A 20,584-nucleotide genomic window follows, 5' to 3' on the forward strand; every position below is an offset into this window, starting at 1 on the left:
GGAGTATATGTGATTATATAACCACATCTACTTTGCAGTGTTGGAGTGGCAGCTATTGAGGTGCTCAAAGCAGCAAGACTAGAAACTAAAAGTCAGGGGGTTAGTGCCAAAATGGAGGTGGCATGGACAAGTAGTTAAAGGTACCGAGAAGGATTGACTATTGGGATCCCTACTCCCCGTTGCCATTTTGAACTCAGAAGAGTTCTAAGTACAGAATCAGGCTTTGTGCCATGGACACTCAGAAGATTGGGAATACAGGGTTTTTGTTTTATTTTTTACAGGGTCAAATGTTTTGCTGGCACTTTCTTCAAAGGAAATGGCATTTAATCAATTTTTAAGGCACAGCATTAATGACCAGCATGTGAAACACAGTATTTGAGGAGTAATGAATGGTAGATAGCAGTTACTCAGGGTAGTGGTAGCTTTTGGCCTCCGCTGTGGGGCTACTGGGTTGCAATTATTTGTCTGAGGGGCTTAGAGTCTGACTGTTACCTGGAATCACCATATCCTCAGCACTCCTGACCCCACACTCTGGCTTGTCTGATTACCACCTCACTACGATCAGGAGTTAGATCTTAATTCTCTTACATTGATCAGCCCCTTTGTGTCCCTCGCACTTCTCACCAAAGGTTTCTGCACTCTACAGAAGACAAGGGCGAGGGCCAAGCAGAGTTGAGAAATGAGGGCAGACTATCAGGAGTCTTCTGAAAGCATGGCTTCCCAACAGATCCCTGTTGCTGGTCCCCAGGAAGGCATCCATTTGGAGCAGTGCATCCTGCCTTACTGCTTCTGTCAGCTGGCCAATATTCCAGTCACTTCTTTGACTGCTCAGATGACAGGTCATCCTCCTCTTCATGTCCAGAACTAAGGGAGGCTAAAGACTCACTTCAAGAAAGGCAGCAGTCCCTATTCCCACCCAACACCAGCCTTCCAAAGGTAGCTAGCTGTCCAAGTTTCTGGTCTCACCCGGTGTCCTTAGGTCATTTACTGTGTTTAAATACATGTATGTTTATCAACAGGTTTAGCCCACAGGTTCAGAGCTGATTTGACACATACCTATAAGCCAAGCTAACTTTATTTCTGCCAGAGGCTCTGCTGGTCAGGTTGTCTGTGATTTTCAACCCTTTTTGAGTACCAACTGTGGCCTAACTTCAGTCAAGGCTCAGTGATGCTGTAGTCATAGCAGAAGTTGAAGTTAGTAGGGGGTGGGGGTACTGGGGGAGGCTGCTCAGGAATGGGCACATTCTCCAGTTCCAACAACCGTAACTTGGTCTCCATAGTGAGCAGGTGCTCCAGGTCTAGCCGAGTCTGCTCACTGCCCATGGTACTGCCCAGCAGGGCACTCAGCCCATCTGTCCACAGGTAGAACTAAGGATGGACAAGACCAACTCTGTGAGGGTCTGTCCATCTGTTCCCCTGCCCATCTGCCCAGCAACCTGGCCCAGACACTTACATCCCGTTTGGAGGGGGCAATGAAGTTGAGGTATGCTTCTTCCTCCCCATGGTCATAGCTGATGGAGAAAGCCAACTCATAGAGGTCCTAGGAAAGTGGAAGTAAGGACACTGAGCAGGAAATAAGCAGAGAGGGAAAGATGGGGCAGAGCCTCTGACCCTACTGCAGTCACCTTGTTCTGCTTCCCAGAGCCCTTCTCTCGGACATGGGGGCAGTCCTTGCCCATTAGGAGTGCCCTGATGTCTGCCACAGGGACTGTAGAAAAGAGACTTGGATGACCACCATGGCCCAAGGCCGACCCGAGGCATGGGGCCTATAGGGAGAGGGAGCAGGTGGAGGAGCCCTAGCCCTGCCCTCCTTACGTTGTTCAGGTAGGCTTTCTAGGGTAGGTGGGTTGGCACCCTCCTCCACATCCCCATACTGCAGTACTTTGTGGTTGGGGGATAAACAGCAAAACCATAGTTTGTCTGCAGAAAAGAGAGGAGTGATGAGGGCTCTGACCCCAGGTAAGCCCCTCCCCACACCTTTAGCCCATTCAGAGACCCTGGCGTCTCCGGCTGCTGATCTTGCGGAAGAGCATTCCCTCACAGAGTCGGAGCAGACGCTGCTGGCGGATTAAACCCATGAGCTCTGGCTTCAGCTTCTCTCGCAGCTCCCTGGATGGTTGAGAGTCATTAGCCAGGGCTGACCCGGAGCATGGCCAACAGTGCACTGGGGAAAAGGGGGTCCCTACCAACTTACAGTATAGGAGGGGCCAGCGTGCCCTCCTGGTGCAGCCGCTCTGTCTGCCGCAGCTTCAACACTTCCCCATAGGTGAGGGCATTCACTTTGGTTCGAAAGATCTCCAGGGAGGTGGGCTTCAGAGCCAGGGTACGGGCTAGCTGCTCCCGAACCACTTGCATTACCTAGGACCACCAAAGCTCAGTGTAGGGCCTGTGTTCAGGACCCCTTCCCAGAAGATCCCCGGCCTTGCTGTTTCCATCCCACCCACCTTGTCAAAATCCTCCTGTGTTGCCCGCATTTCCTTCCAGGTCTTATTCAGCAGCTGGATAGCCACACAAAAGAGCTCATGGAAACTGTGGTCTTGGCTGAAGAACATGGGTGAGAAGTCCTGGGCTGTCTCGGAGCCTGGGGCAGGGGGGCAGGAGGGGCTCAGGGAGAAAGTATTTACAACCCCTGGCCCTCTCTGCCCTTCCGTCCCCTGTCTCCAGATATACTGGATCCAGCCCAACTCACATGGCTCCCCAACATGGAGCAGCTCACACAGTAGCACTGTCAGCTGGATGCTGCTCCGAGCAAAGGGGCATTCATGCTTGTCCTCTCGGCTACTGTTCTCCAGCACAAACTACGGCAGTGGAATAGACAATGGTAACAGCATCTCCATGGAGACCCTAAGGAAGCTGAGCTGCTGCCATCCCCCTGCCCCAGCCTGTTACTAACCCGACTGTATGCACTAGGTGCGTGTCTGGAGAAGTAGACCATGTTGTCCAGAGCCAGCAGGCCAGGGGGCACACGCTCCAGGTCCTGGGCTGGGTTGCTGTTCTACATATGAGAGTGCAGGCAGCTCATAGGGCCGCAGTCCTAGAATAACTGCAGCCTGGATGGAGGTCTGGGTGGGAACTAAGGTAGGGGAAACTCACAGAGAAGCCTAGCTTTCGGAACTCTCGGACACAGAGAGACCGGCGTCGGTCAGCATTCAGTCCTGTGCCCAAGGACTCCCCTTCCGGTTCAAAGGCTGCCTGGCGCAGGGCCTGCAGCTGGTCCCGCTGCTCCTGAAGTTAATGGAAAGGGGCATGTCAAGATCAGAGATTCAAAGCAAAATCCTGGGTAACTCTCCAGCCTTTGTACCCCTTGCACCTGGCTGTAGGGATCAAGTGGTGTCCGCATCCGTGGCTCCAGCAGCCCCAGTGTGAGAGCCTGCAGCACATACAAGTGATGAGCCATCTCGTCTCCCATGGGTGCTGCACTGTGGATGATGTTCTGGAAGACAACCAGGCTTGAGGGAGACTCAGGGAAAGGAAAACTGGGGAGAGGGTCTCCCTGGCCTGGTCCATCCTACCTTGTAGATGAACTGGCGAAGATTCTTCTTCCATAGGTGGTCAAGCATTTCCTGCAGTGGGTCAGAAGGGGGTTTAGATGATTTCTTGCTCTAAGCTGGAGCACAGCACACACTAGCTGCTGTTCTTCATTTAGTCCCTGTGGACTCACCTTGCGTTCAGCGGGACTTGCCCCCTGCAGCAGGGCTGTCAGCAGTGCCATGGCCTTGGTTTGCAGCTGGTGGTTCATTCTATGGCAAGGGGAAGAGCGGGCTCAGCTATCCATCTGGAGTCCAGCACTACTTCTTCCCCTGTTCATACTGTACCCTAGAGGCTTACACCTGCAGGTGCACCAGCAGCCTATCTAGTGGCACCTCACTCTTCACCAGCTGGCCCAGGGCAGGGCTGCTCAAGGTCACACTCTCCAGGAGCCTGAGAGCCAGGGGCTGCACAGAAGCATCCATCAGGTTCATGTTCACATAAGATACTACCTGTAAGGGATAGAGGGACTCATTACCGTTCATGAGGGCTAGATGCTGGCACTGCTCCATTGCCCCTGGAAAAGGACACATACCTTCTTGACAAAGGGGATGCTGAGTGTCTCCCAGGACACTACACCGTGTTCCATGAGCTCCAAGAAAGCCCTTAGACCAAGGGCCAGCATCTCCCCTAGGCTACAGAGAACATCTGGGGATGAGTAGGATCAGAGCAAGATTTCCAAGCCCTACCACGTCCCCCAGTCCAGCTGGGCCCTGTGCTCACTCATCCCCATTTTCAATGATGGTGCTTAGTTTCTGAAGCCCATCACGACTGATGACCTCCTGGGCAAAGGTCATGTCTGAGGCCAGTAGGACCAGGTTTCTCAGGACTTCACAGCACCCTTCACGACTCGTATTCTGCAGCCTACCCAGGAGCTGCTGGGCCTTCAGATCCTGCCAGGTGCAGAAGAGGAAAGATGAAGCTAGAGTGTTACCCTAGTAACTGGACCTGTGATGGTCTGGGTGTCCACTAGGTGGGGCACTAAGGAGCTGGGGCCTCCAGACCAGCTACAGAGGGTACTAGGCAGTAAAGTTACCCAGCAGAGGGGTAGGAAAGGAGAGGGCTGGAGGGAGCATTACTGGGGCAGTGCTGAGGCACAGGATGCTTCCATTCTTGATCTCCAAGCGGTTCTGGAGGGAACAGCAGAAAGGAGCGCAGTTAAGGAGGGCTCTGTGAAATACTCACCGGGATCATTAATTTGTGGGGTGGGGATTGTCAGTAAAAGAGCTCGCGTTCAGAGCAGGGAGAATGAATACATGGAATCAAAGCCAGGTGGGTTAAAGGGATCCTGAGGAATGTGGGGCTAGGAGGAGGCTCACATTCTCTGTGATGTATTTCCTGTGCCCATCAGCAAACTGCAGGGCATAGTGCTCCGGGTGAGTCAGGGTCCACCTGTGGGGCAGGAAGCCGCTAGCAATGACTTCCAGGAGCGCCTTTCCCACCTGCCCCTCCCCCACCTTGCCCAGGCTTGCGGCACTTACGCGTCACACACCTCCTTCAGTACAGTGGCCAGGGGCTTTGCCTGCAAGTGGAGTTGTCACTCTAGGTGCGAGGGTAAGGAGTTGGGGTGAGGGACTTATGGGAGGGGCAGGCTGGGCTAGCCAGAGGGGAAAGGAATAACCCAGAAATGAGAGGCGGAGTTCAGACAGTCCCATTGACCTGGTCTAGCTGGATAAGCTGTGGGATGGCGTCAGACATCTGAACGGCAATCTTCACCACGTTCCGCGGGGGCGCCATAGTCCGTGGCCGCCCGCACTTGGCACTAATGTGCCACCTCCTCCCGCCGAGGATGGACCTGGTCTAGGGTCTAGAAGGACCTTCCTCTATCTAAAGCCTGGCTTCGGTGGCCTGCACTCACAGCTCAGGCTCCCACTCCTGATCGGGCTCCGAGGCCTGTTAGTTCCGGGTTAATCTCGGGTAGGAGGGTAGGAAGGTAGGACCTGGCCTGCCCTGACCTGCTCCGCCCCGTTGAAAAGGCCTGGCCCCGCCCCAAACCAAGGTGCAGCAGGTAGAAGCTGCGCTAGCAGTCTTCCAACACAGCGGCCTCACCTCCCATTCCAGCAAGGTGACCCACCCTGTCCCAACAACAATCCAGCAATCCCAGGGAGGGGCCCCAAAGAACCAGATCAGAGATAGCCTTAGGCATGTCTTTATTCACTTGAATGCTGTACAAATATTACAATTTCCTTTTGCTGAAAAAAGTATAAAAATAATCTTTATATAGGAATTCATTCGTTACTGTAAATCTTTCTAAATCTCTGCAATGGCTCTAAATGAGGGTAAGTGAATAAGTGGAAGTGAAGGGAGAATGGGGGGCAGGAGGTGGAGCCACTCTTCAGGTACCAACCCACCCAGACTCCTAGCTAGACACATCAATTCCTTCTTATTAACCCCCTCTGGCTACCCAGAGTTCCCAGGACTCAGAGCAGAGCCGAAAGGGGGCATGTGAGAGGTCCAGACACTGCAGGGTGAGCAGGTGGGAAGGAAGAGTGATTGCTGGCAACCACCCAGCTCCACCTCCTTTCTGAACCTCCTTCCTTTGTAGTGACTGGTAGGAAGAGGGCGGAAGTACCACTGAGTGGCAGCTGAGGCTGGCTGGGGAAGGCCCCAAGAAAAAGGCAAATGTTTTGGCTCCATGTAGAGGGCTAAGCTCTCTGCCCAGCTATGCTAGCACAGTTACAAGTGCCAGTGCAAGATGGGAGAGCACGGCCAGAACTGAGCAACCAGAAAAGGCTGAGTAAGCCAAGAGTTGGGCTCTTGGGGTCAGGGTGGGGATGGGGGACAGTCCCTAGTTGGTTCCCAGCCCAGACTGTCTGGGTTGCAGCTGCACAGGACATGCCCCGGTCAGTCAGAGTTTGAGAACAGGAACATCAAAGAGATCACAGACACCTTCACTCTCGTCCAGGTTGTAGATGTAATCGTGGTCTCCGGGAGGTGGAGAAAGTCGGAGGAGGGGGGCAAACACTGCAGAAAGCATTAGGCTGAGGTCTTAGGCCAAGACCCCCAGCAGTCACCCAACCCCTTGCTCACAGCTACCCTATCTTCCTGGACTACCCACCTTCTGAAGACATCAATTCTTCCAGCAGCTCGGAACTCATGCACTCTGGGAATGAACACAATTAATTCAGATTCTGGCTCTCGCCTCTCCACCCACCAAAGCCCAAGTATGAGACCCACACACGCCTATTAGAAGGAGGCTCACCCTTTGTCTAGGATACCCAGCACATATCCTTAGAAGGAAACCCAAAACTCAAAACTATGTTCCTTCTCCCTGCAGCCATTCAAGAGGAGGAACACAGCCTACCTCTCGTGGGGTCGAAGATTTCTGACAGCTCTTTGGGGAGATCCAGAACTGAAAGAGAAGAAAGCCAAGCTCAAGAAAGTTCAGCTGCCTATAGTTGTACTATAGTCCAGCTTTTTTCAGATCATATACCACCGAGCCCAGGGCTCTACACATTTCCTCAGGTGTTTTATCTGCTGACCTCCATTCTTCGGTGCTTAGCCAAGGCTGCCAAAGGTGCAGTGCAGGTGGCAAGTATAGCCATTCTAACTCAGAGGCTCTGCAGAACCCCCTTTCTGAGCCAGCAGTGCACACCTTCTCTAACAGAAGATGCTGCTTCTCATAACCACATCTAATTCCAGCTTCAGGGGGATCCAACGCTGCCTTCTGAGGTGCACTCACACACGGCATTTACACATACTTACACACTCTGTGGTGGTGGTGGGTGGGAAGGGGACAATGAGATAGCACAGTGAGTACAAGTGTTTGTCTGGAACACTGACACCCTTAAGGCCAATCCCTGGAACCCACATTAATGTGGAAGAATGCATATGCATAATCTCCACATCCCCAGTACTTTCTGTTGTTGCTGGTGACATGTCCTCAGACATGCTTAGCAAGCATGTTACCACCAAGCTGTATCCCCAGCTATATTTACACACTGAGAAATACCAATCAGGATTGCATTGCTGAAAGATCATTCCATTTGTGAGAATAAAGAAAAGGGCGGTTTAGTGGGTTTAACAAGCAGTAGACCATGCATGCATGCATGGCCCAATACCAACCTACCAGGCAAGATGTGTCTGCTGGTGCAGTAGTGGAACTTATGAGGGCGACCAATCCCTTTCTTTACTTGGCTTTGAGGCCAGCACCACAGGAAGTAATTCATGCCTGACAGTGTAAACCTTGTCAAAAGCCCATGGCTCGAGAGATCACTGACCCTAGGGAAGAGCTTACTGCTGCTGCTTTGCTAAATGAGCATATTATCAAACTGCCTCCTCAATTTTTATGCTTATATGTTGCTTAGAGAAAACGGCAGGAGTCAATGCAGAAACACATAACCGATAAATGGCTGAGGTTAGGTTGAGTGCTCAGCCCAAGGTTCAGGGATATTGCTAAGGAGGGTGAGAACGATCATACAAGCCATAGGATGGGGAGAGTGTTGGGAAATAATGTCTATCATGTTGGCTATAACATGGCCATTGTACGCGTGAACTCACAAGCATCTATGGTTACCTACACAAGAACAAGCCATCCAACTATGCTGACTGGGAAAGATGGAGTCCTTTTCTTTGGATCTGTGCATACATGTAGCGCTAATTAGAACGACGAGAGCATGAGAATGGAAGCGGAAGTACTAGGAGGGCAAAGGGAGTCATTTTGTAAATGGTCAAAATATAGAGAGTTGGCTGTGGCACAGAGCTTCTACTCCCACGATTCAGGAGGCAGAGTCCAGCCTGGTCTACATAGCAAGTTCCAAGACAGCGACAGCTACATAGAGACCCTGTCTCAAAAAGACAATTAAAAAAAAAAAAATCACTGCATAGATACATGAAATTACCGATAGCTAGATTAGAGAGGTAAGATATAGAAATATAAAATATTCTAAAGGATGACTATAAATGTAAAATTAAAATAGCATCTAGTTTTCTGGTGTGCTGAAGAAGTAAAAGGGATGAGAAGAGATGATTCAGAGATTTGACTTAACCCATGTAAGGTGAGTATAAGGGGGGTCCAGAACTGAGATGATACAGAGCTGTCTCAAGCCTGGAGGCAACTAGAGCCAGCTGACAAGAGTCCACACAGAACTCGAAAGGCAAACTGGAAGCAGGATAAGTTCAGTTGAGATGCCCACCAGAGATGTAGAAGACAGATGCAAGATAGGAGACTGGGTAAAGACCTAGACTGTGCAGAGGCTGAAGCCCATTCTCAGCTCCCTAGAGATAAGGCCCACCTCAGATATAAAATCCTAAGTACCAATGTGTACGGAAGTGTCAGATGCCAGTGAGGCAGAAAAGCCAAGACTGACAGTAAAGAGAAAGGAGGAAAGAGCATCAGCAGAGACCAAGACAGCACCAGACCCAGACCTTAGGGACCTGCTGCGCCAGGCACTACATCACCACCAGCAGAGCTACGGTGGGTGATTAGCTGACAGACAGGAGCAGAACTCCAATTTCTTTCTTTTCTTTTTTCCCGAGACAGGGTTTCTCTGTATAGCCCTGGCTGTCCTGGAACTCACTCTGTAGACCAGGCTGGCCTACGAACTCAGAAATCCACCTGCCTCTGCCTCCCAAGTGCTGCGCCACCACAGCCCGGCTCCAATTTCTTTTAAAAGCATCCATACATAGCAATGAAAACAGAATGGCGAGGTGAGTACAAAGAGTACCAAATCTCAGTGAGGCTCAGTGACGCTCCAAGTGGAGGCAGGAGGGAACGAAGTCCCAGGAAGGAGCAAGAGGCACCAGCACTGACCCTGAGATCAGGCATCCTTGTCTGGCTGGCAGAGAGCAGAGGCTAGCAGGAAAGTGTGTGTGAGATACAACCCTGGGCTGGGCTAGACCTCCCCCTGCTGGCCCCACCCCTCAGTAAGTACTCACCACCTGTGGGGTCTGCCTTGATGGGCTCAAAGGAGGTAGAAGGGTTGGGTCCAGATGAACTGCTGCTGCTGCTGCTACTGCTACTACTACTGCTGCTATCCAGTAGTGCAGAGGACTGCAGAGGCCGAGTGTCCAGTGCTGTCAGGCCCAGTGGGAATGAGCTGAGTTCATCACTGTCCTTGTTCTCAGTTCCAGGGCTGCCACTCACTGCAACCACATCCCCAAACCCAATCACACGGAGTCAGGAAATGGATTCTACAGTTGCCACAGGCTAGATCCTGTGGCCAAGATGACCACAGTGCTGGTAACCAAACCCAAGGAGACTTAGCCACCACTAATTACCAAGAAGCACCAAAAAAGGCCATTAAAAATGGAGCACAAGTCCTGGAGTAGGGAGACTCACGGGGTTGCCAGGATCCATCAGACACTGTCCAATTTGGGAAAAACCGCCCTACTTATGCTGCCTATATAGTCAAAGCTTGTTAGAAAGGGCATACTCAGAGCGAGTGAGAGCCTAGTGAATAAAGACACTCCTGGACAAACCCAATGACCAGAGTTCAAATCCCAGAGATATAAAAGCAGAGAACCAATTCTTTCAAGTTGTCATCTGACCTCCTCTGACCTCTACATGTATCCTGTGGCATGCTTCCCCTCACAAATAAGTGGAAAGAGTAATTTAAAGGGGCACACTCACTGTAACACCAAGGAAAGCTAAGTGGGGACCCCAGGAATGTCTTCTAATTTTTAGTACAGCATGCCATCACACAGATAGTTTCTTGTGGGCTCAAAAAAGAAAAAAAAAAGTCACACCTTACCATAGTGTCTCACCTGCAATCTCAGCTGTCTGGCCTGCCACCTCTGAGACTTGAGTGCTGCCCAGGACAGGCGTGGGAGTGGTCGGCTGGGGGCTGCTTGGACGAGAGGTTTCCTGGGGCTGAGCTAAGGCAGGTGTGGGCAGAGGTGGAGGTGTGGAAACAGCAGGTGGACTCTGGAGTAGCTCGTCAGGGGGCGGTACGGGCACAGCCACTGGAGGTGAGCTCCAGGCCTCCTTGTTCACCAGCAGCACCTCGATAGGCCCGCTCACACTCTTGAGGTGGATCTGGTACTTCTTCTGACCATTGAGACCCTGGGAACAAGCAAAATTGCAAGCGGGCATGGATAGTTCCTGCCTGACTGGCTCAGAGCCAGACTGTCCTCCTCCTCATCTGCCAATCCACCTAGATAACCCCAAACTCAGGCCTCCCCTACCTGCTCCACCCAGAACTTATCAAGCTTCACAGCCAGTACCCACCCTCAGTTGACACCGCCTTCCAGGGATGCGCACCTACCTCTGGGATGGGCACCTCTAGGCTGGTGCCCGATGGGGCCCGGATGGCAAGGAGGGTATCTCCTAGAATGACAAGGAGGATGTGTCAGGGCCCATGAGCTCAATCTGAGTTGGAGAGGAAGTGTCTGTTCCTTTCCTGTCTTGTCTGGCGCAAGGCAAGTGATCAGAGTGTCTAAGACTGACTATGAAGTCTCTACCGTCCTAGAGCCCTGGGTAGAGCAAAATTCTTCTCTCTGCAAAACCTCATGTTCAGTAACCAGAAAAACTAGGTGCAAACACGCTTCTTTCTTCTTTTTGAGGCAGGGTATTTTTATGTAGCCTTGGCTGTCCTGGAACTTGAAACGTAGAACAGGTTAACCTCAAACTCAAAGATCTGCCCTCCTCTGCCTCACAAGTGCTGGGATTAAATGTAATGTTATATTCTGGAATGAGGTCAGCCACAGGTACCACCAGCTCACTCCTCAAATGATGCTGATCCCTAGAAACAGATGCTCTGACCAAGTTTTTCCAAGACACAAGATGGAACAGTTCCTACATACACAATGGAACTAAGTACAAATTGGAAACGGACACCACCGACTCCTGCATACAAGTATGTAAGACTGTGCACACAAATAGACATGTACAAATTCTCTTTTCTCCTGTGCCACTATCATGCCCAAGAACTGAACCCAGAGAACACTGCTGATGAGGGCAAACCCAGGGACACACTGGGGACTCTTGTATCCCACAGAGTCCCAGTGACTTCCAAACTGAGACTTGCTGCCTGGATTCTCTTTAAGCAGGCATCACAAACCTTCAAGAGCTGGAACTTCTTCTGGGGCAGTGGACCTCATGCTTGGGGCGCCATGGCTTAGCTCAGTCCCACTCACATCTCCCTCCACCCAGGCTCTGCTCACCTGCAAAGCATCTGCAGATGTCTTCATGTGTCACGTAGGCCAAGGTGTGGGGGTTAAGGAGAGCAGCTGATGCCTTTATGGTGCCAGATGACAGACCACAGAAGAGACCCAGGGTTTTAACCTATGCCTGCCACACGGTCCTTAGAGGAAGCTCTGGATCCTGGGGTCTAAGTGGGTAAGGATCTTGAGCTAAGACTGGAAGAGACCAGAGCCTCACGTCTGAATCTGATCGGGGGAGGGGGAGGGGTGTGTGCGTGCAGGATCATTTTTTCAAGAGGTACAGGGCCCAGAGCTCCACAGAACAAAACCAGCTGAGAGCCCCTTGCCCACTCCCCAGGGCAGGGACTCCCGGAGGATATCAGCTGTTCTGGACGTCCTCTGTGACATTTCGGATGCTCTGCTGCACCCACACCTTGTGCTGGTCAAGTTCTTGCTCCCGCTGCTGAAGCTCCTCGATCTCTGCCTTGAGCTCAATCAGCTTGTCGGCAATCTCCCGGGTATTGCAACCTGGCCCGACACCCCTGAAGCACACAGGACTGAGAGACTGAGCGGGACCCATAAGAACTCTGGGTCCCAGACCTCTGCTGTCTCCTATAACCCTCATCCCACACCCCCGGCACTTCCGCCCTCCCAAGCATCCCTACTCACTTCCACTGGATGCTGTTCTTGGATTTTTTCTCGATCAGACCAATGCCTTCCAACACGTTGGTGATGTCGTAAATCCGCCGTTTCTGGCGCACAGCAAGAGTGTCGGCTGCCTGGCAGGTAGAAGAGAATGGAGAATGCTAGCCCCACTCTTAAGTGTGCACCCTGTTACATTTAGTCTGGAATGGGGATAGTCTTGTGTCTCAACCCTGGAGTCCCTTCCAATCACTCCAGGAGTGTGTTGGGAAGAGTCTTGGCTCAGTTGTGTTCTGATATTCTGATGCTCGTTTCCCTGTACTAGTCACGAAGGGCCACGAGGGCCAGCACCTGCAGCCCGGACCCAGAGCTGAGGCTCAATGGCTTCAGTGAAGGAAAACAACCTCCCGCCTCGCTCGTGTGAGAAAGCACACTGATGGCGGCCGGAGGACGCAGTGGGGCCGCCCCGCTGGTTCCCGCTACTGGTCCAGGCCTGGCCCACCATCTCCCCTCGGCCCGGACCGCACCAGCTTGAGGTCAAGCACGCCGTCCTTGGCTTCCTGCAGTAGCGACACGAACTTGGTGGTGAGAAGTCCCAGGCTCTTCTCGTGCCGGCTAGGAGTACCCGGGGGCGGCGGCGCCTGTGGCCCGGCCTCCGCCATCGCGCCCGCCCGCCCGCCACCTCCCCTCAGCCAGGCCAGGCCAGGCCGGCGGCGGCGCCACTTCCGCTTCCGTTCCTAGTCGCCGGGCCACCGGCGCTATCACTGCTGCTTCCGCTTCCGTCTCGCGCCTTCCCAGGGTATCTGGTGCAATTCCTGTCTGCAGATCCAGACGCAAAACTTCGGGGACCGTCGGCAAATGTATCATTAGCAAAAGAAACGAAAGTAACTCCTTAGGACAGCTAGGAAACTTGAAAAATTGTATAGTAGGAAATGGAGGTTAGTGAGCAGTGCTGGCAGTTGAAAAGAGGGAAACACCCGAATCTTCCTTGCTAACTTACTAACTTGCAGACTACAAACTGGCTGAACACTCCATCTAGGGAAGGGAAGCCATAAGCCACAAGCTTAATCTATTTGCTTGAAATGGTCCTAAAGGCTTCCCTGCTGTTCTGAGATAATTCCTTTTGTTCCTGCTACTTCCTGCCAAAACAGCAAGCACTAACAATAAATAGCTTGCATACTTCTTTCTCTACTCTTATTTCGTTCCAGCATCATTTTTCTCTGGCCTCCCGGCTACTACTAACAGTTCACAGTGGCCTGGAGTCTTATTTCCAACCACTACTTAGTCCACGCAAAGGTATTTGCCTATGTGTGAATATAAGCGAAGCCTTTGAGGCACTTTCTGACATATGGGAAGAACTGTGTGTTTGCAAGTCTCATTTATTTTTCAATTTTTAAAGGTTTATATTATTATTATGTGTGTATGTGTTTATGTTTGTGTACATATGTGCAGGTGCTCAGGGAGGTTTAGAAGAGGGTGTCAGATCTCTGGAATCTGAAGTTAACTAGCAATTATTAGCTGCCATGTAGGTGTTAGGAACTGAAGGCCTGGCCTTTGCAAGACGAGCAAGTGCTTTTTGTTTGTTTGGTTGGTTTGGTTTGGTTTTTCGAGACAGGGTTTCTCTGTGTAGCCCTGGCTGTCCTGGAACTCACTCTGTAGATCAGGCTGGGCTCGAACTTAGAAATCCACCTGCCTCTGCCTCTCAAGTGCTGGGATTAAAGGCGTGCGACACCACTGCCGGCTGAGCAAGTGCTCTTAACCTCTGAGCCACCTTGCCAGTTGGCAAGTCTTAGTTATCTTTAATATTGTTATCACTCAGCCGGGCAGTGGTGGCGCACGCCTTTAATCCCAGCACTTGGGAGGCAGAGGCAGGGGGATTTCTGAGTTCGAGAGTTCGAGGCTAGCCTGGTCTACAGAGTGAGTTCCAGGACAGCCAGGGCTACACAGAGAAACCCTGTCTCAAACAAAATAAAACATTGTTATCACTCATGGTTACGTCTTTACGATGGTCAGTTCCTCTTTGACACAAATTGCCTTCCGCAAGCACACTTGTAAGAGAGTAAAACAGGCAGAATTTGGAAGATCTAGTTATAATGGAGCCTGAAATTGGGGTAGTCTTCCTGAAGTATTCATGGTCAGCAAGGATACTTACTTGGGCCTCGGTACATCAATATGGACTCAGAACTTTAGCTGTCAACCCTCAGCAGCCTACACTTGTAGCAGTCAGGAGATGAGGGTCTATTCTGATGAGACGTGTGCTCCATCATTGTCATCTGTCCTCAGTGGCTCCACATCACTTACAGGAACAGTACAGCTTCCACCATCGCTGACTGCCACCCCCCACTCGCTATACTTTCCCCTCACCACAGGTGAGCTTTCCTCCCTCCACAGGTGAGCTTTCCTCTATTAAGGTATATAGCAGCAGTGGTTCTCAGATTCTCACGTTGTTTGCAGCAGCTCCAACACACCGGGGTCATCCTTCAAGCCAGCTTGAGGCCAAATCAGCTTTAAATGTGCATATGCATTTCCTGAGCACTTAAAAGTCTTAGGTGGGCTGATCAACACTTGGTGATCACGGGGAGTCCAAGGCTACCCCCACCCAACAGGAAGTGGTGCCCAGCTCTCCCCCATCTCAGTGCAGATGCTTTTCCTGTTGGGAATACAGTGCCAGAGACTCAACTTCCTTCCTTTCTGCTATGAAGAGGGAGGGGCCTTGGGGAGAAGAAGGGGCTTCTGGGCTGTGAAGTGGGAGAGAGGCTTCCTTGGGGAGAGGAATTTGGCTGCTGGTGCCAAAGGAACTGGAGTCCCTCGGGTCCCGTGAGCAGTGAGGGTGTGTCCAGCTCTGCAGGAGAGAAAAGGCTATTCTCAAGGCCAAGGCCACTTGCAGAGGAGGGAGAACTGGATACCGGTCAGATCTGGTAAGTTCTGTACAAAACTGTCCTGGGCATTACGGAGCAGGAAAGGGGACTTACAGTTATGTCTATTTGCATAGTACAACCCAGAACCCCAGAGGGCCGAGGCTTCCCAGGTATCCCCTTCTGTCTTCCCTCTCTCTTGCTGGGGCTAGGCAAGAACCTTGCTCATTTTTCTCAGCTGAGCCAAAGGAACATCCACTCTGCCTGAGCTATTCCAGGCTCTCACCCCGACTCCTACCTCATCTGCAGCACCTCGAGGCACACCATGGACTCAGCAGCCAAGGACAAAATACAGCCCCCACTTCTTCCTGGTATGAGCCTTGCTGGCTGGGCTTGGGGAAGGATGATGTCCAGACAAATGGAAATGGTGGGGTTGGGTTTTCCTGTCAGGTCTAGCTAGAACTCTATAGGATTGTGAAGAGTAAGCTGTCCTGAGGAAACAGAAGGGCAGCAGGTTTGTTAGCCACAGGCTCTCCCTGACTGACACAACCACCCAGGCTCTTCCTGCCAAAGGCCTGAGTGGCCAGAGCAGGAGAGGGCCGAACAGCTGGCTCGGGGTGCAGCACTCAAGTGGGCTTCAGGCATCTTCTACCGGCCGGAACAGCTGACCAGGCTGGGTCAGTACAGAAGCCGTGAAATACAGCGTAACTACTCCCTGGAGGCACGGATTAAGGTGGGTAACGAGCAGTAGTGTTAGAGTGGGCTGTAGGGCTGGCCAGGCCTTACTAACTACCTCTCTCCACAGTCAGTGGTGCAGTCATACCTGGAAGGTGTGCAGACTGGTGTGTGGCAGCTGACCCGAGCCCTCGAGGCTGTGCAGGGAACACGTGAAGCCCTGAGCCAGGCCCATCACTTACTCCAGGGTTTGTCTCGGACCTCACAAACCCTGGAACCCCTGAGGGAATGTGTTGTCCAGCATAAACAACTCCAGATCCTGACTCAGTTGTTGCCAAGGTTACAGGCAGGTGAGTGGGGGGCGGAGACGTGTGGGGAGGATGGAGATGGAGACCCCTGGTCTTTAGCATCTAATAATCCACAAACAGCCATACTGATCAGCAGCTGGGACACTAGGCAAGGGATTACATGAAGAGATACACCAGGGACATCCCGGAGAATAATCTCAGCTTCAAAGAATGTAAGAAATAGGCACAATCACCTCATCCTGCGGTTCTCAAGCTTGAGATGTTAAAGTCAGCATGGAGATTCCATTGAATGGCTGTGGCCATAGTAGTTTACATAGTTTACATACGGAAAGAGCATTAGCTGTAGCTCTGGTAGAGCATGTGCTTAGTATGTGCAAGGCCCTAAATTCAACCCCAGGTATCACCCCAAATAACGTGTGTATACAACATACGATACATACCTACATTCATCCATCCATGTATCAATATATATGCATATACATACCAATATATATGTAGCTATGTTTGTAAGTATTTTGTAACAAGATAGATGAATAGCAACCTTCATGGTCTCTAATAATTTATTTTGTCTGCCTGTAACATTTTTTAAGATTACTTTAAGTGAATGTTTAAGTGCCTGAATGTATACCACGTTGAGTGCCTGGTACATACAGGGGGCAGAAGAGGACTTTGCTCCCCTGGAACTGGAGTTACAGGCAGTTGTGAGCTGCCACATGGGTGCTGGGAATCACAGCTGGTGCTTATAACCACTGAGCCATCCATCTCTCCAGTCTGCCACCCACCCTTCCCGGCAAGCTTGATTTCATGTTGTTGGTTCAGGGGTTGACATATAGCCCAACTCTAGGCCTTAGCCTGGGTGTTCAGATTAATCGATACTTTACCATGTTTAGTATGAAATAGTTAATACACGACACTAGTCTCCAGACCTCAGTGTCCTTTGCTGTACCCATAGCACAGGTGGGAAAGCTGAGACCTCAAGCCATCTCCTTTCTTTCTTAGTGCCGGCTGCAGTGGCCCACACGCAGACCCTGATAGATGCTCAGCGATTCTTGGAAGCATATGTGAGCCTGCGGGAGCTAGAGCAGCTGCGAGAGGAGACGTGGACACCCCTAGGGGGGTTGGAGTTGCCAATCTTCCAGGGGCTAGGCCTTCTGGCTGAGGCCCTGGGCCAAGCTGTGGAGGCAGCTGCAGGAGCTGCAGGGCGGCTGGCACGTGAGGACCCAGCCCTGCTGGTAGCTGCTATTCGTGTGGCAGAGGTAGAGACTGAGCGCACAATCCTGGGGCAGGCACCCCGAGATTGGCGGCAGCGATGTCGTCGGGCACTCCAGGAGGGCCTGGAGCGGGTCCACTTTCCATTGTCTGTGCTTCCCGAGCCAGGGGCCCTGTCAGGGTGGCTTGAGGCTCTGCAGGTAGCCTTGCCTGCTGAGTTGGCAACAGCTGAGGCACTGGTGGCACCCTGCTGCCCACCAAGCTACCACGTGGTTCAGCTGTGGGCCCACACCCTGCACGGTGGCCTGCGCCGTAGCGTGCAGCAACTCCTTGCGGGGCCTGAGCTAGGAGCTGCTGACACCTTTGCCTTGCTGCACTGGGCTCTGCATGTGTACATGGGGTGAGTGTCCTTGGGGAAGCGGGAAGTGGGGAGAGAGGCTCAGTATGACATCTTGCTATCCATCTCTAGGAAGGAAATGATGGGGGACTTGGAACTGGGGCCTGAGGCTGATGTGTCCCAGCTAGAGCCCCTCTTGACCTCAGAGAACGTCGAGCAGCTGGAGACAGCATTTGTGGCTCAGGTCCAGGTGACTAGAGACTGTCTAGTTGTCTGTTGAATGTCTTGTCAATGCCCTGATATGTCTTGCCGCTCCTTACTCTTTCCTGCCAGGTAAGTGTGGCTCAGTGGCTGAAGAAGGCACTAGATGGGGAGGTAGCTGAATGGAGCAGGGAGCAGGAGCCCACCACAGATCCATCCGGTTTCTACCACTCACCAATGCCAGCCATTGTACTGCAGGTAGGTGGGAGGAGCCCAGGGAAGTGGGCAGCTCACATGTGGAAAGGAGAGATGGGCAGGTCTAGGAAACGTCTAAAGGCTGCTCTTCTCTGCTTGTAGATCCTGGCTGAAAACATTCAAGTGGCCACCCTGATTAGTGACTCATTGCATCGGCGGGTGCATGACATGGCAGTGTCAGAACTGGGCGCATTCTTGAGAAGGTTTGTCAAGCAGGGGAACCCATCTAGAATCTCCAGCCCTGCTCCCAGATAGCCAAAGGGCTCTTAGTGAACAGGACACACCAGTGTGTGTGTGTGTGTGTGTGTGTGTGTGTGTGTGTGTGTGTGTGTGTGTTTGGGGGGTTCCTTTAAACAAATACTTGAAAGTGAGACAAGAGTTCTGGGGGTGCAGCTGTGGGGGTGCCAGATTGGCAGCAAACTCAAGAGGCTCCCCTGCCCGTTGCAGCTTCAGTGATGCTCTGATCCGATTCTCTCGAGACCATCTCAGGGGAGAAGCTGTGGCCCCTCACTATGTGTCCTACCTACTGGCTGCCTTCAACCACCAATCAGCACTGAGGTACCACACTTTCACTAACACCCTTCTGTGTTTCTGTAAAGCATGGGTGCCACCCACACCAGAACCACTTCGGGCTCACAAAGGGGGTTTCAGTCCTCGATCTGCTAATTGCCAGTTGTATCACAAGGTACCTGTCACTTTTCTTACTAGTATTACTTGGGTAACAATAAAATAATCAGAAAATCATATTAGATAAAGATGTTAAATCTACTACTTTTTTTTTTCAGCAAATGTTTATCAAAGCTCTACTCTGTATCAGACGTCTGACGTTACAGCTAGGAACAAGAAATTTTTCCTCCCACTCTTCTTCTTGCTTTGAAACAAGACTTGCAGTCTAGTCCAGGCTAGACTCAAACTGGTAGCAATGTTCTTTCTTCAGCCTCCACCAGGCCTGGCTATCTTGAGTGTTATGTTCTTGGTGATGGGCACAGAGAGGACAGACATACAAGCCGAGAATTTTTACTCTTATCTTGACTAAGATTAGCTCCCCTCTAAAACAAAATAAAAGGAAGAATAACTTAACTCGAGGTTACATTAGAGGCAAGTCCGCTGGGCATACTCTTCCTAGCCTTACAGAATACCTGAGCCCTTCATAAATTCAGAGCCGCCCTTCCCGCCCCCGCTCGCACCAGACACTGCACCACAAGGTGGCGCCAGAATGGATGAATCCTAGAGGGCCATGCGAGCCTTGGCCTTGGTCCTGAAGTCGCACTTTTTGGTCCAGATCTTCGGTCTCCGTCCTGCTGCCCGACGGGGAAGCTTCCGGGGTCTTAACTCCAGTGGAAGCCGCGCTGGACGATGTACAGAGGCGGGTCTGCTGCCTGGTTTTGGAAGTACTGCAGGTTGAGCTCCAGGTGAGGTTGCCATCCCAGTCTGGATTGGTAGTGTGAGGGGGAGACACGATATATTTATGGTGGTCTCTACGGGATCCAGATCATTTCCCTAGCCCCGTCTGTGTTATGCTTTCCCTATAGCCCCTGTTCGCTGCTCTGCCCTCGCGCCGGTGGCTATTGAGTTCTGAGTTGCTGGATGGCGTATGTGAGCACACATCGCACTTCTGCCAGGACTTCCGGCGCGTACGGAAGCCTGCTGTTCAGGTGGGTCGGGGAGAGGAAAGCTGGGGAAGGGGCAGTACTGGTGGGACCCTGCAATCAAACTGGTTACTGTCCTGAAGCTGCTGCTGGCGGAGGCGGAACGAACCGTGGTGTTGCAATACCTAAGGGCGCTGATGCAGGGTCGCCTAGTGTGCCGCGGTGCGGACGAGCGGAGCCAGGCGGCTGAGCGCCTGCGGCACGATGCTGCCCAGCTTAAAGAGCTTTTCCTTGGTTTGGTGAGAGTTCGTTGGGAGGGCAGACAGTCGGGAACCTCTGTAGTCGGGTGGGAGCCGAGGGACGGCTGGAAACCCTGCTCCCACGTGTTCAGGGCCTGGAGGAGAGCGTTCACTGCGCGCCCGTCCTGCTTGCGCTGAGGGAACTGCTCAACCTCCACGACCCCACACTGCTTGGCCTCGAGGTGGCAGGCCTGAGACAACAATTTCCCGACGTGAGGTGCGAGGAAGGGGACAGGGGAGGAGCAACCCTGGAGGACCGAGGGCTGGGCTGACGTACGTGGTGGTATTCCTGCAGCGAGGATCACGTCTCTGCCCTCTTGGACCTGCGCGGGGACGTGTCCCGAGAGCATCGTCAGGCAGCACTCAGTTCGCTGCAGGCCGGTCCACCGCCTTCACCCTCCACTGGCCGCCGGGCACTCTTCAGCCTGGTACCGACGCCTACGCCCTCTCTGTCCTCCTGCCTCCCCTCGGGTCCCTGCTCCTGACACCCATCTGTTTGCGTAATAAAGCCACGTCTACCGCACGTCTGAATCTATGTGTTGGGGCGCGCCGGTGAAACCAGCGGTGAAATTAGGGGTCTGTGCACGGTGGTACATCTAAGCCT

General features: G+C 52.3%; 3 protein-coding genes across 7 annotated transcripts; 1 reads left to right on the forward strand and 2 right to left on the reverse strand.

Moving 5' to 3' along the window:
* Window positions 1-246: 246 nt before the first annotated feature.
* On the reverse strand, window positions 247-5,438 carry Elmo3 (engulfment and cell motility 3). 3 transcript variants are annotated; one of them, XM_028768560.1, is made up of 20 exons: window positions 5,188-5,421; window positions 5,010-5,050; window positions 4,848-4,920; window positions 4,608-4,658; window positions 4,252-4,421; window positions 4,064-4,163; window positions 3,829-3,980; window positions 3,662-3,740; window positions 3,513-3,563; window positions 3,311-3,433; window positions 3,094-3,225; window positions 2,894-2,995; window positions 2,690-2,798; window positions 2,445-2,581; window positions 2,195-2,358; window positions 1,997-2,109; window positions 1,816-1,920; window positions 1,626-1,708; window positions 1,454-1,540; window positions 247-1,368 (listed from the first exon to the last, which is right to left on the reverse strand). In XM_028768560.1, exons 1-20 carry the CDS (start codon window positions 5,263-5,265, stop codon window positions 1,156-1,158), a joined length of 2,163 nt encoding a protein of 720 aa, XP_028624393.1. In that variant the 5' UTR covers window positions 5,266-5,421; the 3' UTR covers window positions 247-1,155. The 3 variants fall into 3 exon arrangements, with proteins under 3 accessions (XP_028624393.1, XP_028624395.1, XP_028624394.1); XM_028768561.1 differs by having other exon boundaries at window positions 1,220-1,368; window positions 1,454-1,563; window positions 5,188-5,438; XM_028768562.1 differs by lacking the exons at window positions 4,608-4,658; window positions 4,848-4,920; window positions 5,010-5,050; window positions 5,188-5,421 and having other exon boundaries at window positions 1,156-1,368; window positions 4,064-4,176; window positions 4,252-4,370.
* Window positions 5,439-5,661: 223 nt separating this feature from the next.
* E2f4 (E2F transcription factor 4) lies at window positions 5,662-12,999 on the reverse strand. The gene is made up of 10 exons (XM_028768741.1): window positions 12,780-12,999; window positions 12,280-12,389; window positions 11,991-12,152; window positions 11,632-11,675; window positions 10,734-10,795; window positions 10,234-10,531; window positions 9,406-9,612; window positions 6,833-6,880; window positions 6,587-6,631; window positions 5,662-6,492 (listed from the first exon to the last, which is right to left on the reverse strand). The coding sequence occupies exons 1-10, from the start codon at window positions 12,912-12,914 to the stop codon at window positions 6,377-6,379; spliced, it is 1,227 nt and encodes a 408-aa protein (XP_028624574.1). The 5' UTR covers window positions 12,915-12,999; the 3' UTR covers window positions 5,662-6,376.
* A 1,967-nt stretch (window positions 13,000-14,966) lies between these two features.
* Exoc3l1 (exocyst complex component 3 like 1) lies at window positions 14,967-20,503 on the forward strand. 3 transcript variants are annotated; one of them, XM_028768612.1, is made up of 14 exons: window positions 14,967-15,170; window positions 15,346-15,478; window positions 15,665-15,840; window positions 15,913-16,132; window positions 17,090-17,699; window positions 17,769-17,886; window positions 17,970-18,095; window positions 18,195-18,295; window positions 18,540-18,650; window positions 19,375-19,504; window positions 19,625-19,747; window positions 19,825-19,980; window positions 20,073-20,197; window positions 20,276-20,503. In XM_028768612.1, the coding sequence occupies exons 2-14, from the start codon at window positions 15,433-15,435 to the stop codon at window positions 20,463-20,465; spliced, it is 2,232 nt and encodes a 743-aa protein (XP_028624445.1). In that variant the 5' UTR covers window positions 14,967-15,170; window positions 15,346-15,432; the 3' UTR covers window positions 20,466-20,503. The 3 variants fall into 3 exon arrangements, with proteins under 3 accessions (XP_028624445.1, XP_028624446.1, XP_028624447.1); XM_028768613.1 differs by having other exon boundaries at window positions 15,417-15,478; XM_028768614.1 differs by lacking the exon at window positions 14,967-15,170 and adding an exon at window positions 15,181-15,280 and having other exon boundaries at window positions 15,417-15,478.
* The last annotated feature ends 81 nt before the right edge of the window (window positions 20,504-20,584 follow it).

The sequence above is a fragment of the Grammomys surdaster genome, unplaced genomic scaffold (assembly GCF_004785775.1).
Source record: "Grammomys surdaster isolate TR1022 unplaced genomic scaffold, NIH_TR_1.0 187, whole genome shotgun sequence".
Classification (NCBI taxonomy): Eukaryota; Metazoa; Chordata; class Mammalia; order Rodentia; family Muridae; genus Grammomys; species Grammomys surdaster.

What these genes read in the sequence shown, in the direction of transcription:
- Elmo3 (XM_028768560.1), bottom strand. Translation starts at nt 5,265, where the DNA reads ATGGCGCCCCCGCGGAACGTGGTGAAGATTGCCGTTCAGATGTCTGAC. An exon ending in AGCTTATCCAGCTAGACCAG is followed by an intron (nt 5,051 to 5,187) that starts GTCAATGGGACT and finishes CTCCACTTGCAG; the next exon opens with GCAAAGCCCCTGGCCACTGT. An exon ending in CTGAAGGAGGTGTGTGACGC is followed by an intron (nt 4,921 to 5,009) that starts GTAAGTGCCGCA and finishes CCTGCCCCACAG; the next exon opens with GTGGACCCTGACTCACCCGG.
- E2f4 (XM_028768741.1), bottom strand. Translation starts at nt 12,914, where the DNA reads ATGGCGGAGGCCGGGCCACAGGCGCCGCCGCCCCCGGGTACTCCTAGC. An exon ending in GCGTGCTTGACCTCAAGCTG is followed by an intron (nt 12,390 to 12,779) that starts GTGCGGTCCGGG and finishes TCTACCTGCCAG; the next exon opens with GCAGCCGACACTCTTGCTGT. An exon ending in CAAGGCAGACCCCACAGGTG is followed by an intron (nt 6,881 to 9,405) that starts GTGAGTACTTAC and finishes CTTCTCTTTCAG; the next exon opens with TTCTGGATCTCCCCAAAGAG.
- Exoc3l1 (XM_028768612.1), top strand. Translation starts at nt 15,433, where the DNA reads ATGGACTCAGCAGCCAAGGACAAAATACAGCCCCCACTTCTTCCTG. An exon ending in GTTGCCAAGGTTACAGGCAG is followed by an intron (nt 16,133 to 17,089) that starts GTGAGTGGGGGG and finishes TTTCTTTCTTAG; the next exon opens with TGCCGGCTGCAGTGGCCCAC. An exon ending in TACGGAAGCCTGCTGTTCAG is followed by an intron (nt 19,748 to 19,824) that starts GTGGGTCGGGGA and finishes ACTGTCCTGAAG; the next exon opens with CTGCTGCTGGCGGAGGCGGA.